Source organism: Ranitomeya imitator, chromosome 6 (assembly GCF_032444005.1).
Source record: "Ranitomeya imitator isolate aRanImi1 chromosome 6, aRanImi1.pri, whole genome shotgun sequence".
In the NCBI taxonomy this organism is placed as follows: Eukaryota; Metazoa; Chordata; class Amphibia; order Anura; family Dendrobatidae; genus Ranitomeya; species Ranitomeya imitator.
The window spans coordinates 376508168-376526624 of record NC_091287.1 but is presented as its reverse complement, the minus strand read 5'-3'; the positions used below and the strand labels follow the sequence as shown (position 1 = coordinate 376526624).

Sequence of the window (18457 nt, the reverse complement as noted above, 5' to 3'; positions counted from 1 at the left end):
TTAACTCCTCACTCTCCTTCGCTATCCTCAAAGCCCAGCACCCCCTAACCAAGTAATAATCTCTCCTTCCCTCCTGCCTCCCTACCTGACCTCCTCTGCTGACCTGCTCCTCAACCCCTAGATCTCACCTAATAAAACACAAAACAAGCCACCCACTCTCCTTCTCCCACCTGCTCTGTCTCTCTCTGCTTCTCCTCACTGCTGGAGACATATTTCCCAATCCTGGTCCCCCACAGCTCATACCTTCTACCCCCTCCTATCGCTCCCAACCCAATATAAACACCCGAAATCTTGCCCACCTCAAATCTGTGCCCATGACGCCCACCCCCCTGCACCCTCTCTCTGGATCACTATGGAATGCCTGCTCCATCTGCAATAAACTCCACGTGATTCACGACCTCTTTACCTCTCGTAATCTTTTCTTTCTGGGCATCTCCGAAACATGGCCGACACCCTCTGACACAGCCTCCCCTGCTGCACTATGTTACGGAGGCCTCCACTTCACCCACACTTCTCGCCCTGGCAACAAACATGGTGGTGGAGTGGGCCTTCTCCTTTCTTCCAACTGTACCTTCAACCCAATCCCACCTCTACCCTCCCTTACCCTCCCCTCTTTTGAAGTCCACTCTGTCCACATCGACTCCCCCTACAACCTCCAAATTGCCATCATATACCGACCTCCGGGCCCGACCACTGCCTTTATTGACCAATTCTCCACCTGTCTCCTACACTTTCTCTCTGCTGACATTCCCACCATCATCATGGGTGACTTCAACATCCCCATTGACACCCACCAGTCGGCAGCCTCCAAACTCCTGTCCCTTACTTCATCCTTTGGACTTACTCAGTGGTCCTCCTCAGCCACCCACACAGACGGACACACATTAGACCTGGTCTTCACCCGTTTATGCTCCTTATCTAACTTCACAACCTCCCCTCTCCCTCTATCTGACCACCATCTACTCACTTTCTCATCACTGTCCTCCTCACCTGTCACCCATGTCCAGCACCATGCGCACCCACGCAGGAATCTCGCACACCTAGACACCAACACACTCTTTGACTCTATCCTACTACTGTCCTCTATATCCTCACTCCACGACACACACTGTCACTGCTTTCTACAATGCCACTCTTGCATCAGCTATTGACACGGTCGCACCTGTCATGCATAGCAGAGTCCGACGAACCAATAGACAACCCTGGCACAATAACATCACTAAAAAGCTTCGGCAAGTATCCAGAATTGCAGAACGGCGTTGGAAGAAAACGCATTCACAAAATGATTTCACTGCACTCAAACAAGCTACACTGGCATTCAAATCAGCTCTCACCTCTGCTAAACAGACCTACTTCACAACCCTCGTATCTTCCTTATCCCACAACCCCAAACAGTTGTTCAACACTTTTAACTCCCTCCTCCGCCCACCACTCCCCCCTCCGAGTTCCCTAATTGTTGCCGAGGACTTTGCCACGCACTTCAAAAATAAGATAGACCAAACAAGGCAAGTCTTTGTTGTCCAACCACCTCAACCCCTTTGTATGCCAGACCAATGCCCAAACCCCATAACTTCACTCTCCAAAATCTCTGAAGGGTGAGCTTGCTCATCTTCTCTCCAAATCACACCTCACCACTTGTGCACTTGACCCCATCCCATCCCACCTCCTCCCCAACCTCACCACCACACTAATCCCATCCCTAACCCATCTCTTCAACCTTTCACTAACTTCTGGTACCTTCCCTTCTGCCTTCAAACATGCCACATTCTCACCTATCCTCAAAAAGCCATCCCTTGACCCAAGCGCTATGTCCAGCTATCGCCCCATATCTTTGCTCCCATTTGCTTCCAAACTCCTTGAGCAGCATGTCCATGCTGAACTTTCCTCTCACTTTGCATCTAACTCTCTCATCGACAACCTACAATCTGGTTTCCGTCCCCACCATTCCACTGAGACTGCCCTGACCAAAATTACTAACGACTTAAGGTACCTTCACACTAAGCGACGCTGCAGCGATACCGACAACGATGTCGATCGCTGCAGCGTCGCTGGAGAGCTGTCACACAGACAACTCTCCAGCGACCAACGATGCCGAGGTCCCCGGTAACCAGGGTAAACATCGGGTTACAAAGCGCAGGGCCGCGCTTAGTAACCCGATGTTTACCCTGGTTACCATCGTAAAAGTAAAAAAAAACACTACATACATACCTACCGCTGTCTGTCCCCGGCGCTCTGCTTCCTGCACTGACTGTGAGCACAGCGGCCGGAAAGCAGAGCGGTGACGTCACCGCTCTGCTTTCCGGCTGACCGGCGCTGACACAGGATGCCGGAGGAGTGCAGAGAAGCAGAGCGCTGGGGACAGACAGCTGAAGGTAAGTATGTAGTGTTTGTTTTTTTTACTTTTACGCTGGTAACCAGGGTAAACATGGGGTTACTAAGCGCGGCCCTGCCCTTACTGTATGTGATATTTTTATTTTGATGTAACCCCTTCTCATGTACAGCACCATGGAATTAATGGTGCTATATAAATAATAATAATAATTATAATTAACTCGTAACTGAAAATACAGATTAAACAGCAACCACAAGATGGATTTTATCAACCAAGGTATCATTGTAATCCGTATAATGGCGCTGACCTGACAGTCTGTAGGTTAGGCTAAGTTCACACTTGCGTGTGGCTGGTCTGCGTATGGCTGCGTACATCCTCCCTTAAGCTCCGCCTACGTCCGTATGTGTACTGTGTACCTATGTTTAACATTGGGCACGCAGTGACATGCGTTGTATGCTGAAAAAAAAAGGGGAGGAAGTAAATCTCCAGCGTGAAACTTGGATAAAAGTTCAATTTATTTAGACAAATCCATTAAAATCCTTGTTTCATAGTGGTACAGCAAATGATGGGGTACATGATACGACCAACGCTTTTCGACCTGTTAACGTCTTAATCATGGTATCATACTGTGAAGGAGAAAATGGCTAATGAAATCAATTATTAAACCTTATATAAGTCAGTTCAGATATGGTGTAGCTAGGTGGCGATTGCGTCTTTGAAGATATCTTGGAAATCCTTGAAACAGACCTGGAAGGAATCTTTGGAATGCAGGAGTGAAGATACTGGAATGGACTGAATACCATATATGGAAGTGAAGTTGGAAATGGAGTTGGAATGAACCAATCAGAGTGACACTAACTGTACAGAAGTTGTGCGACCTCCCCTATTCCGTGTTTTTAGTATCTTCCTTTGTTCAGAATAAAGTTCAGTTGGGGAACAACTTTCGCTGAGAGGCTGTGTGTATCGTCTTTGTGAATCTGATGCATTCTTGGCCTCTAAGCTAGCACTCGGCTTATATTTGGTCAGGTACAAGCAATCATATTGATCTCACTTTAAGAGATCACCCTCACAATACCATGATTATGACCTTAACAGGCCGAAATGCGTTGGTTGTATCATGTACCCCATCATTTGCTGTACCACTATGAAACAAGGATTTTAATGGATTTGTCTAAATAAATTGAACTTTTATCCAAGTTTCACGCTGGAGATTTACTTCCTCCCCTTTTTTTTTTCAGCATACAACGCATGTCCAGCACGATCACTTTAAATGCCACTGTCAGAGATTGAGAGCGGCATTTAACAGGTTAACAGCCGCGGGTGGAATGAGATTCCATCCGCGGTTGTTAAGGGCACACGTCAACTGTTCAAAACAGCTGACATCTGCCGGGAAAGATGTGGGCTCGACACCGGAGTCCACATCAAAGGGAGAGACCCGACATGCGCTCTACATGTACGGCTCATGTGAAAGAGGTAAGGAGAGAGCATCAGTGTAGCAGTAGTAGATCGATCCTTAAAGATGCATATTCCACTAAAACGATCGGTATTACCCATGGTAGAAAACACATTTCTGTTGTGATGTAATAATCCTAGTTCTGGATTATGATCTGTGAAATCTTTATTCCTGTTTAATCTAAGAATCTTATTGTTTGCAGGAAATACGTCAAGTCTGAAACCTTTATGACAGTCACAGATCCTGTTCATGACATTGCTTTTGCTCCAAACTTGGGCAGATCCTACCACATCTTGGCTGTTGCAAGTAAAGATGTGAGAATTTTTACCATGAAACCTTTAAGGTGAGTTTTGCTGTTCATAAAAAAAATAAAAAAAAATCAATAATTGTTCTTCATTACCAATTACGGCATTGTATAATATCAGGAAATCCATCAACTATCATGATGGTGAGGTTTTTTTTCACGTCTGATCAACATGCACATCCAATGACCCAGTCAACATGTAAATACTCTGTATGGCTTTTATTAAACTCAGCCGGGTTGTTGCCCTCCTATGGCCCACTCCACGTCTCCTGGTGTACTGGTCTGTCTCCTGGTATCTGCTCCATTCTCTAGTCTAGACACACTGCTGACAGATTATAGATGCCCTTCTTGCCACAGCTCGCATTGATGTGCGAACCTGGATGAGCTGCACTTCCTGAGCAACTTGTGTGGGTTATAGACACCACCTCATGCTACTGTACCTCTAGGGGTGAGAGCAATGGCAAAATGCAAAAGTGACCAAACCAAAAGGATGAGAACAGAGAAATGGTCTGTGGTCACCACCTGCAGAACCATTCCTTTTATAATGGTTGTCTTGCTAATCGTCTATCATTTCTACCTGTTGTCTGTTCCATTTGCACAACAGCAGGAGAAATTTATTCACAATCGGTGTTGCTTCATAACTGGACTATTGATTTCACAGAAGTGTGAATTACTTGGAGTTACATTGTGTTGAAGTGTTCCCTTTATTTTTTTTAGCAATGTATATGTCAATGGCCAACAAATCTAACATTACATGCTGCCCGCCTAAATAATTGACTGAATGCTCTGGTGCTACTGTTAATAAATGGTTGTCAGCTCTGTCACATGGATGAAGGCGCCACTCTGACATCCATATATCCTAAGGTTATGTGTACACGTTGCGGATTCCATTGCGGATTTTTCTGAGCGGATTCAGCAGGATCTGCAGGTAAAACTCCCTGCATTTTACCTGCGGATCCCCGCTGATTTAGTGCAGTTTTTGTGCGGATTTCACCTGCGTTTTTACACGGAATCCGCACAAAGAATTGACATGCTGCAGAAAATAAACTGCAGCGTTTCCGTGCGGAATTTTCCGCAGCATATGCACTGCGGATTTCTCTATCGCCTCATTGGGGGACACATGCTGCTGCCACTAGGAGGCTGACACTATGCAAATAAAAAAGTTAACTCCTCCTCTGCAGTATACACCCTACCGACAGGAAGTAGGATATTCAGTTTAGCTTAGTGTTAGTAGGAGGTGGCAGTACAGTACGGTTCTTTCATTAGACCCTTATCTACCTCAATGTGCGTCGTTTTCTTTCAGGTTTTCCGGAGGGATACAGGGTGAACAGCCACACCTGTAATCCCACATTATTGACTGAGTACGGCTTGTACTGCCACCCCGTATCCTCATAGATCCGATAGCAGGACCATGATCCTAGCACACAAGTGTGCTTAGAAGTCCGGTCCTAGCACCGTCCCCCACCCACTCGCCCACCAGAGCCTGTTGGTTGGAGGAGACAAGGACGTCCACCATCAGCTCCATGGATGTCTGACACCTTTCCCTGCTTAAGGTTAGTAACGGACGGCGTGGGAGTTTTTGAGGTGAGTATTTCCACCACCCATCCCAGTTAGTATAATAAAAAGGCCCAGAGGGATCTCTCTCCTTTGATTTCCTAAGGACTGCTGTTACCAGGCTACCTTGTCCTGTTTTGTTCGGCAGGTCCCACGGCCAGGGATCGTCGCTACACTGCAGCGTCCTTGCTGGCACCTCTTTTCCCCTCCTCGTTCCGGTGGGCCGCCCTATCTTGCTCCGGCGCGCTGCCTTCTATTCCGGCGGCGGGCGGCCGCTCTGCCTCCTTGCTCCGGCACTGCGGTCTCTACAGGTAGCCCCGCTGCCTACTTCCTCCGATGGGCACGTTCCTTCGTCGTCCGGTGCGGCAATCTTGGTGGCAATCGCGCTGTCCCCCTTTCTGCCGGCTGCACCGCTTGTTCTTCAGCTCAGCTGCCCTCTCCTGCGGTCGCTGGCCTCTAATTTAGGTCCCGGCTTCTGCCCGGGCCTACTTCCGGCGCCGTGACTCCATCCATGTCCGTTTTCATCCGGCGGGCTTTTTTCCCGCTTGTCACTCTCTCAACCTCTTCCTGCGCAGGGTGCTGGCTCCGCCCACTACTCTCATCCTTCCCAGTCGCCCTGGGATTGCCACCATCTTGCTCCTCCGGACCCGGTGGCTAACCCGCCAGGCCCTAACCCCCCTTCCCCCACGACTTTTGAGAGCGGGTATTTTCCCCCAGCGCACGCTTTCTCCAGCTGGGTCCCCTGCATCCTCCTTCGGTCGCCGTCTCCCTGCTGGTGCCCTGGACCTGTGCCATGATGCCGGTCGCAGCTACAGCCAGGAGCAGACTACAGATTCTTTGGAATGCACTACCTAGGTTAATACGATTAATCCCCAATCCCCACAGTTTTAAGTGTGCCCTAAAAACTCATTTGTTCAGACTGGCCTACCGCCTCAATGCATTAACCTAACGATCCCTGTGTGGCCTATTTATAATAAAAAAAAAAAAAAAAAAAAAAGGTTCCTCGCATCATGTTCTCATACACTTTATGCAGTATTAGCCCTCTGTGTCTGTACTGCTACATACTTAGGCAGGTAACTGGTTCATGCAGCTTTACATGAACACCTGAGCCTTACACTATAGCTGGTCCGAATAACTAAAGCAATTGTTACCATCCACCTCTCGTGTCTCCCCTTTTCCCCATAGTTTATAAGCTTGCGAGCAGGGCCCTCACTCCTCCTGGTATCTGTTTTGAACTGTATTTCTGTTATGCTGTAATGTCTATTGTCTGTACAAGTCCCCTCTATAATTTGTAAAGCGCTGCGGAATATGTTGGCGCTATATAAATAAAATTATTATTATTTATTATTATACAGGACTATACTTCTGTTGTGAGTAGATCGACTTAGCAACCCATTACTCCCCTCTGCATCTCACCTGTTCCCCTAACATTCGGGTATCATTTAGTGGGTCTGCTCACGGGGCCTAATCCTAAAAGTTGTGTTCTCATCCTCCTGCTTCCTCTTCTCAGCTGCAGCAACTCCACTGTATCACACCATCCAGGAGTCCCTAACCCGGGTGAGACCGAGATCCCTATCCCTGGGTGGGCTTTCCTTCTGTCTGTCTATGGCGGACCTCACCAGGATGTCACGACCCTGGTATCCGTGCTTGACCGCAGTTGCCAGTGGGTCACAGGATTCTCAGTTCGGCCTTCTCAACACAGGCCACAAGATATCCAGACAGGAGCGAAATTCTAAGTTCCCTTCCTGCTCCATCTCGCCCTCTGGTCTGGAACGGTGAGAGCCCTCTTCCAGATCCTCCTATCCTGAGTCAGACGGGCATCCTCGGTCATGTTTGCAGAGGAAGTTTCAGACTTGGTCTCACTACAGGCCTCTAGCATGAGTGATAGGCTACATAGCCTTATTGTTGCGATCAACCAGACCTTAGGCATCATGGATACCTCTACGGAACCTGCAGAATAGGCGGTTTCGTTTAGACGGTCAAAACCAACTTCCAAGGTCCTGGCCCCACACACTGAATTGGTGGTGGTACTTGCCAGGGGAAAGGTGAGCCATACCAGATGCTTTCAGACAGGGAAGCGTCTCGGCATCTTATATTCCTTCTCTCCTGAGCTCATCGCTAACTGGACTGATTTCTCGGCAGGAAGAGGGTAATTCTGGACTCGTCAGTCCCCAGACTGTCTAACAACTTGGTCCTTCCACTTTCCAATGCAGCATCCCTCATGGATTCCAAGGATACAATTATAGAATCGCTGGATAAATCAGCCTTTGAAGCGGCTGCTTCTGCTTTGTGCCTCGGCCTTTGCCTCTACCTGGGTCTCAAGGACCATAGCTAGATGGACCAAACAGCCTTGTAAGGGCACCCTGGCTGGAGCTCCTCCGGAGGAGCTAGCCGACCTGACAGACCAGATTTCCTATGCAGGGAAATATTTGGTATCTGCCTACCTAGACGTACGGCTTGTGCAGCTCAGGCGTCCAGCAATATGGTGGCCATCCAGTGGAATATTCGGCTCTACACACGGCAGGTGGACTTGTCTTCAAAGGATTCCCTTACCAGCCTCCACTTCCAGGGGGCCTATCTCTTTGGCTACATGCTGGAACAAATTATTAAGGACGCCACGGGAGGCACGAGTTCCCTCCATGCCTCGCTGGCCTCCCCTGAAATGGCAGTTCAGCTCCCTTTTGTCCTTTCGCTGTTTTGCGGCATCGGAAGATTCCTCTAGCTAACACAGACCGCGGTCTTGTCTGGCTAGAGAAAAGGCTTCCTTCAAGCCTACCCCTTCCCGGCGTTCCCGCAACTCCCATGGTAGGTCCACCAGGCCTAGACCTGGCAGATCTTCCTCAGGATTAAGTAAATAAGGCAGCACACTGCAGCGCTAGAACATACAAACTTGAAAAACGAAATTTGAACTGCATTACTGCACTAGAAATATGAAAAATGAGAGCGTTTAGCGCATAAAAATGGCCAATTTTATGTATACCTGGTAGCCCCTTTACGGCATCTCTCTTATACCAGGTCCTACACTTGCCTTGCCTCCTAGCCACAGGTGTTTTAATTACAGCAGGTCCAATACCCCTCCATAGAGAGAGAGAATTTTAGTCTAGGAAGAGGTTTCACATGTACCCATTCAGATGGAGACGTTTATTCTCAGCGAGGTAAGGCAAGTGTAGAACCTGGTATAAGAGAGATGCCGTAAAGGGGCTACCAGGTACACATAAAATTGGCCATTTTTATGCGCTAAACGCTCTCATTTTTCATATTTCTAGTGCAGTAATGCAGTTCAAATTCCGTTTTTCAAGTTTGTATGTTCTAGCGCTGCAGTGTGCTGCCTTATTTACTTAACTATATACGAGTTGGCGACTCTAGGTTCAGCACCTGTTCACACTGAGTCTGTTTGGATGTGCCGGTCAGGTTTTTGAAATGCTTCCTCAGGATTACTCGTGCTAAGGGCCCAGCGTTTCTTCCAGTTTGGGCGGGCGTCTCCTGTTTTTTTTTTTTTTTTTTCAGGGATATTTGGCTGGCCTCGGTGGAGGACGCTTAGATCAGGGAGGTGGTATCATAGTAACATAGTTAGTAAGGCCGAAAAAGGACATTTGTCCATCCAGTTCAGCCTATATTCCAATAAATCCCCAGATTTACGTCCTTCTACAGAACCTAATAATTGTATGATACAATATTGTTCTGCTCCAGGAAGACATCCAGGCCTCTCTTGAACCCCTCAACTGAGTTCGCCATCACCACCTCCTCAGGCAAGCAATTCCAGATTCTCACTGCCCTAACAGTAAAGAATCCTCTTCTATGTTGGTGGAAAAACCTTCTCTCCTCCAGACGCAAAGAATGCCCCCTTGTGCCTGTCACCTTCCTTGGTATAAACAGATCCTCAGCGAGATATTTGTATTGTCCCCTTATATACTTATACATGGTTATTAGATCGCCCCCTCAGTCGTCTTTTTTCTAGACTAAATAATCCTAATTTCGCTAATATATCTGGGTATTGTAGTTCTCCCATCCCCTTTATTAATTTTGTTGCCCTCCTTTGTACTCTCTCTGGATACAAGATAGGGTTCGCTTCGCAGCCCCGGAATCGCTTCTTCAAAGTCCGCCCTCTAAAAAATCCTACTCTGATCCCAGGTTTCTTTGTGTCCATTACCTTCCTTATTTGTTCGGAGGTTACCGTTTCCGTCCCACAGCAGGAACGCTTCACAGGTTTCTATTTAAACCTGCTTGTACTGCTGAAGAGCGGCGCAGTTCGACCCATCCTGGCTCTGAAGTTAATGAACAGAAGGTTCCGCCTGCGGCACTTCGGGATGAAGTTCCTCTGTTCAGTTCTGGCTTCCATGGAACCACAGGAATTCCTGTGCTCCATAGATGTCCAAGACGCCTATCTCCATGTTCTGATTTTCCCAGCACACCAAAGTTTCCCGTGTTTTGCGGCGCAGACGAGTCATTTCCAGGTTGTCACCATGCCGCTCGGTCTTGCGACCGCTCCCAGTGTCTTCATAAAGATCATGGCTACATTTATGGCCATTTTGAGGATCAGGGGCCTAGTGCTCATTCCATAACTCGAAGACCTCCTCATCAAGGCTCTGCCCCTCTCTCAGGCCCAGGAGAGTCTGACGATCGTCCTCGATTCCCTGTCCCGTTTCTGGTGGCTGGTCAACAGAACAAAGTCTTGTCTTGTTCCGAGTCATTGCCTCGTCCTCTTAGGCATGCCATTCGACGCCCATCAGTCGAGGCTTTTTCTTCTCGAGGAGAATCGGGCAATTCTCCAGGACGAAGTTCGCTCTCTGCAAGGCCCTCGGCTGCCTTTCTTCCGTTCAGCAATGAAGGTCCTGTGACGCATGGTGACAGCATCGGAAGCGTTCCCTTTTGCGCTGTTCCACTTGAGACCACTTCAGCAGGCCATCCTTTCTCAGTGGGACAGGTCTCTGCTGTCTCTGGACCGTCCGATCGGCTTTCTGTCCGATTTTAATTGTCTCTCAACTGGTGGCTGTCATCTTCTCTCATTCCCCAGGGCCGGTCCTCCCTTCTCGCCCATGGCAGGCGGTGACAACGGTCACCAGCATGTTCGGCTGGGGCGCAGTTTCTCGCCATCCGTCAGCGAAGGGGGCGTTGGTCAGAGCTAGAGTCCTCTCTGCCGATCAACACCCTTGAGATGGGGGCCATTCTTCTGTCCCTGACTCACTGGGAAAGGATTCTCAGAGGTCTGCCAGTCAGAATCCAGACGTCCAATGCCTCGGCTGTGGCATATGTCAATCACCAGGGAGGGAATCAGAGTCTCTAGGCAATGGCGGAGGTATCCAGATCCTCCTCTGGGCAGAGGCGACTGTTTTGGCACTATCCGCAGTGCATTTCCCCGGCGTGGACAACTAGGCCGCAGTATTATTCTCTGCCGCGAGGGCCTTGCGGCAGGAGAATTATCCCTGCATCAGGAGGTCTTCCTTCAATTTTGCCTTTGATGGGGAACTGCGGACGCGGATCTCTTGGTGTCCCAACTGCTTAAAAAGGTTCCACCGTTTCTTACCAGGTTCGCGATCCTTTTGTTGTGGATACCGATGCTTTGGCCATTCCTGGGTCGCAATTTGTACTTCCCTATCTGTTCCCTCCCTTTCCTTTTCTTCCCAGGCTATTGAAGATCAGTGCAGAGGAGTGCTGGTCATTCTGACTGCACCAGATTGGTCCATAAGGTTCTGGTTCACTGAGATCGCCAATCTCCTCGCGGACTCCCACTGGAGGCCCCCAGACAGGCCAGTTCTTCTGTACCAAGAACCGATCTGCCACAGAGTTCTTGGTTGCTCAATTTAACAGTTTTGCTGTTGAAACCTTCCATTTCGGCCATTTTCTCAAGGCGGAACTTGATGCTGGCCTTGCCCTTAGTTCTCTAAAGGGTCAGGTAGCAACCCTTTCCATTCTCTTTCTGAAGTCCCTTTCGGAAGTCCTTAGCTACTGGCTATCACGGTACAGAGATTTATATCCGTCCCGTCCTCAGATCAGAACTTTTCTTCAAGGAGTGGCACATGTGGCTCTCCCGTACCAGACTCCCGTGGATCCCTGGGACCTCAATCTTCTGGAGGCTCAGTGGGGTTCCCTGCTTGAACCTCTCCATGAGGCCTCTCTGTTCTGTCCCGCAAGGTGGCGTTTCTGGTGACCATCACCTCCATTAGGCGTGCCTCGGAGTTGGTGGCTCTCTCCTGTCGCCCCATTTCTTGGTTCTTCACCAGGATAAGGTAGTTTTACGGCCTTCGTCGCCTTTTCTTCCCAGGGTGGTGTCCTCCTTTTACTTGAATAATATCGTCCTTCCCACCTTTTCTCCTGTTCCGACCTATTCTCTGGGGCGTTCGCTGAACAGGCTAGACCTGGTCAGGGCGGTGATGATCTATTTGTCTAGGACCGCCTTCTTTAGGAAGACGGACCGTCTATTTGTCATTCCAGACGGTACGCCAAGAGGCCTGCCGGCCTCCAAAGTTACGATTGTTCTCTGGATCAGACTTGCTATTCTGGAGGCTTACCGGGTCAAGAACAGAGTGACTCCTCCTCCTGCGATTAAGATTCACTCTGCCCCGGGCAGTGGGCGCCTCCTGGGCGGTACACCATGGGGCATCTGCCCTACAACTTTGCTAGGCGGCAACCTGGTGTTCCATTCACTCATTTGCCAAATGTTATAAGCTCCATACCTACGCTTCGGCAGTTGCCAGCCTAGGCGGAAGGATCTTGCAGGTGGCAGTGGTGAGTCCTCCAACCTGAATGGAGTTTTTTTCTGCTGTTCCCACCCCAGGGACTGCTTTGGGACGTCCCATGGTTCCTGTGTCCCCCAATGAGGTGATAGAAAAAACAGGATTTTTGGTTGCTTACCGTAAAATCTGTTTCTCGGAGCCTTCATTGGGGGACACAGCACCCTCCCAAGTTAAACAGCTCTGTTTTATTGTGCTATATTGTTAGTTTGAGTTTTCTATCTTTTACATGTTGCTTCTCCTACTGCTTTCTCACTAACTGAATATCCTACTTCCTGTCGGTGGGGTGTATACTGCAGAGGAGGAGCTAACTTTTTTTATTTGCATAGTGTCAGCCTCCTAGTGGCAGCAGCATACACCCATGGTTCCTGTGTCCCCCAGTGATGGCTCCGAGAAACAGATTTTACGGTAAGCAACCAAAAATACTATTTTTGTTTTCCATAATTGTACATGGTACTGTACAACGCATGGAAAACTGCTGCGGATCCGCAGCATCATCCGCAACGTGTGCACATACCCGTATACTAAAATGTCAATTGAAACCGATCTGAAAAGGTAAATCTGGTTATTCTGAAGATTCGGACAGAGCCTTCATTTCTGCATATTCCTATCTGTTTTCCAGGAAGGAGTTGACCTCGTCGGGGGGAGTCACAAAGTTTGAAATCCACACAGTGGCACAGTTTGATAATCACAACTCACAAGTATGGCGCGTAAGCTGGAACATAACTGGCACGGTTTTGGCATCTTCTGGCGATGATGGTAGTGTTCGTCTGTGGAAAGGTGAATGGTTATTTTGGGCTCTTGACTCTTGGCCCATGTCAGCTGTTTTCAACAGCATTCAACTAGTTAAATGCCGCTGTCAAACTCTGACAGCAGCATTTAACACGTGCTTCAGGCAAGCGCGCCAAAAATTCCATCCATCGGTGCCCGTGTCACATGACTGCGGGTTGCCAATGGGTTGACATGACAACCAGAGGCCTCCAGCAGACCTCCATGGTTGTCACTGCTGAATTGCTATGAGCGCCAACTGGTGGCCTCCCATGGACGCTATTGAAGCATGGCAAAAGTAAAAAAAAAAAAAAAAATTGTAAAAATATATGAAATAAATTAAAAAAAATATAAGTTTAAATCGCCCCCTTTCGCCCCATTCAAAATAAAACAATAAAAATAAAATCAAATATACACATATTTAGTATCGCCGCTTTCAGTATCGCCTGATCTATCAATAAAAAAACTAGAAGGATTAACCTGATCGCTAAACGGCGTAGGGATAAAAAAATTCGAAACGCCAAAATTCCTTTTTTTGGTCGCTGCGACATTGCATTAAAATGCAATAACGGGCGATCAAAAGAACGTATCTGCACCAAAATGGTATCACTAAAAACGACAGCTCGGCGTGCAAAAAATAAGCCCTCACCTGACCCCAGATCACGAAAAATAGAGACGCTACTGGTATCGGAAAATGGCGCCATTTTTTTTCTTTTTTAGCAAAGTTTGGAATTTTTTTTCACCACTTAGATAAAAAGTAACCTAGATGTCGTTCAAAAGTACAACTCATCCCGCAAAAAATAAGCCCTCACGTGGCCATATTGACGGAAAAATAAATAAGTTATGGCTCTGGGAAGAAGGGGAGCGAAAAACGAACATGGAAAATCCCAAGGTCATGAAGGGGTTAATTGCCGGTGAAGCATATTGCAGGGAGGTCAAGGCCTCGTTCCAATCCTCTGATAGGGAGTGTATTACTGGCTTCCATTTGGCCTATACCAACAATGGCCATGAGGACCATCTCCTGCTTAGTAACTGGGTGTATAAAAAAAAAAAAAAAAAAATTCAACTCCATAGGTTCTGGCTCCTTTAGAGTCTCAATCAGGGGTATGATGATATGAGAGAATATCCAATATCTTGGAACTGGGTATATAGGGCATGCCTTAGTTAAAGATACCTAAAGAAAGATTGTCTTGGGGCTTGATAGAGCTGTTGGCATTGATCAAAGGAAACAAGAACACCCTGGATATGTACCTGCAGCGATGTCTTGACCCTTAAGTTCGTACAAAGCGGAGAATCTTGGGAAGAGCACTGCTCTGCCATAAGAGGGACTGTGCTACTGTGTCCTTGAATTGGGTGCAAAGAGGAAAACAATGGAGTAATCCTAAACTATAGCAGGGAATACAAGAGAAAAACGTTTATTTAATACAATATATAAAACCTCAAATGACATAGCAAAAACAAGAGGTCTTGTAGCAAAGGAGAAACAAGTACAAGGCGGTATTTCTATCAATCACAGGTATCCTCGATGGGACTAAAAATACCAAATAATGCAGTGATATGTCTGGGTACTAACAAGTGTGGATTTGGCTCAAGATCCTTTATAGTTTAAAAAAAAAATCTATGCAGTGCATGTAGGGACACAGAGTATAGGAGAAAGGTAGATATACTGTCCTTAAATATGTCAGTATTCTACAAAGTGCAGCTTATGCAAATTTTGAAGAGTGTCACTAAGGATACTACAACCAGTTCTACTGCACCCGTTCCCACATATGTAGCCCAAGTCACAACTGGTCACAGATCAATAATGGGACCACGACTTTCCCATGATGTATGAGGATAGAATTCACTTCGCTGCCCCAACGCGCGTTTTGCTTTCTCATGGGGAGGTGCTTGTGTTCTTATATTGAAAAATCTTTTTGTTGGCTCTGTACACTTGAACCGTCTTGACCCATTTTTAGCAGGAATGTTTGTTTTTCTATCCCCTGAATTTCTTTAGCCTTGTGGTACAGACCTATAGTAATGTTGGGCTGTTGGAGAGGGGAGCAGTTCTCACTCCAAGGACCCAGCGTGGCCATAACTGCCACTAGAACAAAAACCATATTGTCTCCCGGCATTAGAGTTCTCAACCGCCCCATTACTGCTCACCCATTTCTGTATGTAAATTAAACATAGCCTAAGTTTTCTCTGATGGTCTCCCTGATCACGGGTGTGCTAGTGTTCTTATATCTCCAGCCAATGGTATCATTGTCTTACTTGTTTTTACTATGGGGTTCTCTTCAGCAAACTACATGGACAATTGGAAATGCACTGGTGTCCTAAAGGGAGATGGGAACCCTGTGAATTCCAACCAAGGATTCTCCGTGTCCTCTGTTGGGTCCGGCAATCAAAGTTTACCAAACTCCGTTAATGGGTCATCTTCATCCAGGTAGGCAGTGCTAGACAATTACATGAAAAGTTAAGAATTGCGTGGAGTCTGATCTTAAAGAAATAAAGCAGTGATTTACTGTATAAAGTTTAGTTTCCTCCTGTTTCTATTAAGTGTGAATTTTACCACTTGCTATAGTGCTGTGGTCCTTACATGAATCCCTCCAACAGTTCTGATTGAATTCATCGCTGATATATCTACAAGCCATAAAAGTGCACTTACTTGAAGATTGTGTTTTAGTAAATTGCTATATTCCCTGTTAAATAACAAATCTGAAGCCTCATTATCGGTCTGTTTCTCTGGTACTCCTGGATACATATTAATAAATATCCAACGTAGTCATTGCTATTCCCTTTCATGAAAGGGGGTACACTGTCTGACACTGCACTACGTGGACTGTGGTAGACAAATACGAATACCTATCGACCAATTTATTCTCAGATTTGTAGTGGAAATGCTAGAGGAACAGCACAATGTAGAGTTTTTTGCAACGATCATGTCCTTTTAGGCTAGGCCTACAGGGCGACTTTGACTGTGACAGTTGTTGTGCGACCGACATTCTCTCGGTGCCGCTGTTGCATCATGGCGCTGTAGAAGGGAAAGGAATCACACTGTGACCCCTAAACTACCTCTACACCAAAGTCACAAAAATACTGTTGGATTTGACCTAGTGTAGGAGTTGCAATGCAACTCTAATGCCTTGTATAGCGCCACGATGTAGCAGCGGTACCAAGAAGACTTCGGTCTCGAGATGACTCGTGGCCAAAGTTTCCGTGCAACCCTAGCCTTAGTGTTCACCACGCACAGCACCATATGTCTTTGTAGCAGTTGTGCAACTCGGACCTATGTAAGTGAATAGGACGCAGCTGCAGTGCAAAGCACAGTCACTACCAAATTATTGGTCTCAGCATTTTTCAAGAGAAGCCAATTTGAAAAATTGAAGGAAATGCCATACAAAACTGAAGCTGATATATAGAAAAAAACAAACAAAACCTGAAAACCAGTATGAATCAGTGTGCTGTCCGTGTGTTCAACATCCAGAGCTTTGAGTCTGTAATAACCTGTGTAATAGTGCGCACTAGTGATTTATTATTTTTCATACGGACAATGGTCAATGTGGAGAGATGTGTAAAATGTGAGCTGCAGTATGTATCTGTCTTTATTCTGGACCAGGCTAATAGATGCCAGTACATAGAAAAGCACACATTTGATCCAATGTTTGCTTTATTGATGCGATAGTTCTATTTTGTACCATTTACAATATTTAGCGCCTCACCATAACCTGTTTTACCTGAGTGATGCCTTTTTTCTCCCTCCCTCCCTGTTTGTGTTGTGTCCTTAACAGAGTGCACATTTGATGCCGAGCTAACCGGAGTAACTTTGCTGTTTGCTGCTTGTTGCATGCCCGCAGGAATGGATACCGAGATTTTCCTCTCCACGACACGGGAAGCCCACTTAATACTAAGTGTTTGTCTGATTTTTTTTTTTGTCGTTTCAAATGTATTAAAATGCTTTGTTACTAACTATAAGGAAGTTTGTACTTTTTAATAAAAACATGTTGAAGATATGTACAAATAAATCACTAAGGGAAAAAAAAGGTCTGTTACCCTTTTGTGTTCTTGTCTTTAACCCCTTCACCCCCCAGGGCTGTTAGCTCTTTCATGACCAGGCCAAATTTTACAATGACTAGTGTCCCTTTGAGGTAATAACTCTGGAACGCTTCAACAAATCTGAGATTGTTTTCCGTGACATATTGTACTTCATGATAGTGGTAAAGTTTCTTTGATATGACTTCCTTTTTTATAGATGCAAATTTGGCACAATTTTTAATACTTTTAACTTTTATGCCCTTAAATCAGAGGGCTATGTCATACAAAATAGTTAATAAATAACATTTCCCACATGTCTACTCTACATCAGCACAATTTTTGAAACCATTTTTTTTTCTTCGTTAGAAAGTTAGAAGGGTTAAAAGTTCACCAGCGGATTTTTTTTTTTTTTTTTATAGTACTACCTCATATTTGAAGTGACTTTGAGGGACCTATATCACAGTACCCAAGAGTGACACCATTATAAAAACTGCACCCTTTAAAGTGCTCAAAACCACATTCATGAAGTTTATTAATACTTCAGGTGCATCACAGGAAATTTTAGAAGGTGGAAGGAGAAAATGAACATTTAACTTTTTCACAAAAAGTTTCTTAGACCCCAATTTTTTTCATTATTACAATGGTAACAGGAAAAAAAATTGTGTGCACTTTCTCCTAAACCAGCCAATAACCCATGTGGGGGAGCCCTCTTTGGGCATATGGCAGGGCTGTGAAGAGGAAGAGCGCCATTTGACTTTTTGAATGCAAAATTTGCTGGCATAATTATCGGATGCCATGTCATGTTTGCAGAGCCCCTGATGTACCTAAACAGTGAAAACCCCCCACAAGTGACACCATTTTGGAAACTAGACCCTCCCCCAATGAATGTATTTAGATGCATGGTGAGCACTTTGAACACCCAGGTGCGTCACAGAAGTTTATATCGTTGAGCCGTGAAAATAATAAAATCACATTTTCCTCACAAAAATGTTTTTAGCTCCAAATATTGCATTTTCATAAGGCTAACAAGAGAAATTGCACCATACAATTTGTTGTGCAATTTCTCTTGTGTACACAGATACCCCATGCGTATAGGTTTTCTATGGGATTCACTTCAGGACAAAGTGCAGGCCACTCCATTTGAGGTACCCTAGTCTCCAGTCTCCAGCAGCTGTTCCCTAATGATGCGACCTCGAGGAACTGGTGCATTGTCATCCTTGAAGATGAAATTAGGCCTGTGTTGTTCATGCAGAGGCTTAATGACTAGATTAATGATGATATTCAAGTAGTAGGAGCTTGTC

General features: G+C 46.3%; 1 protein-coding gene across 1 annotated transcript in view; it reads left to right on the top strand.

The window, feature by feature from the left end:
- Positions 1 to 17096, top strand: part of SEH1L (SEH1 like nucleoporin) — a 54990-nt gene extending 37894 nt beyond the window's left edge. Inside the window, exons 6-9 of the mRNA XM_069731009.1 lie at positions 3988 to 4128; positions 12997 to 13154; positions 15423 to 15567; positions 16913 to 17096. Coding sequence (XP_069587110.1) covers positions 3988 to 4128; positions 12997 to 13154; positions 15423 to 15567; positions 16913 to 16925 — 457 coding nt within the window. The 3' untranslated portion in view covers positions 16926 to 17096. The remainder of the gene's footprint in view (positions 1 to 3987; positions 4129 to 12996; positions 13155 to 15422; positions 15568 to 16912) is intronic.
- The last annotated feature ends 1361 nt before the right edge of the window (positions 17097 to 18457 follow it).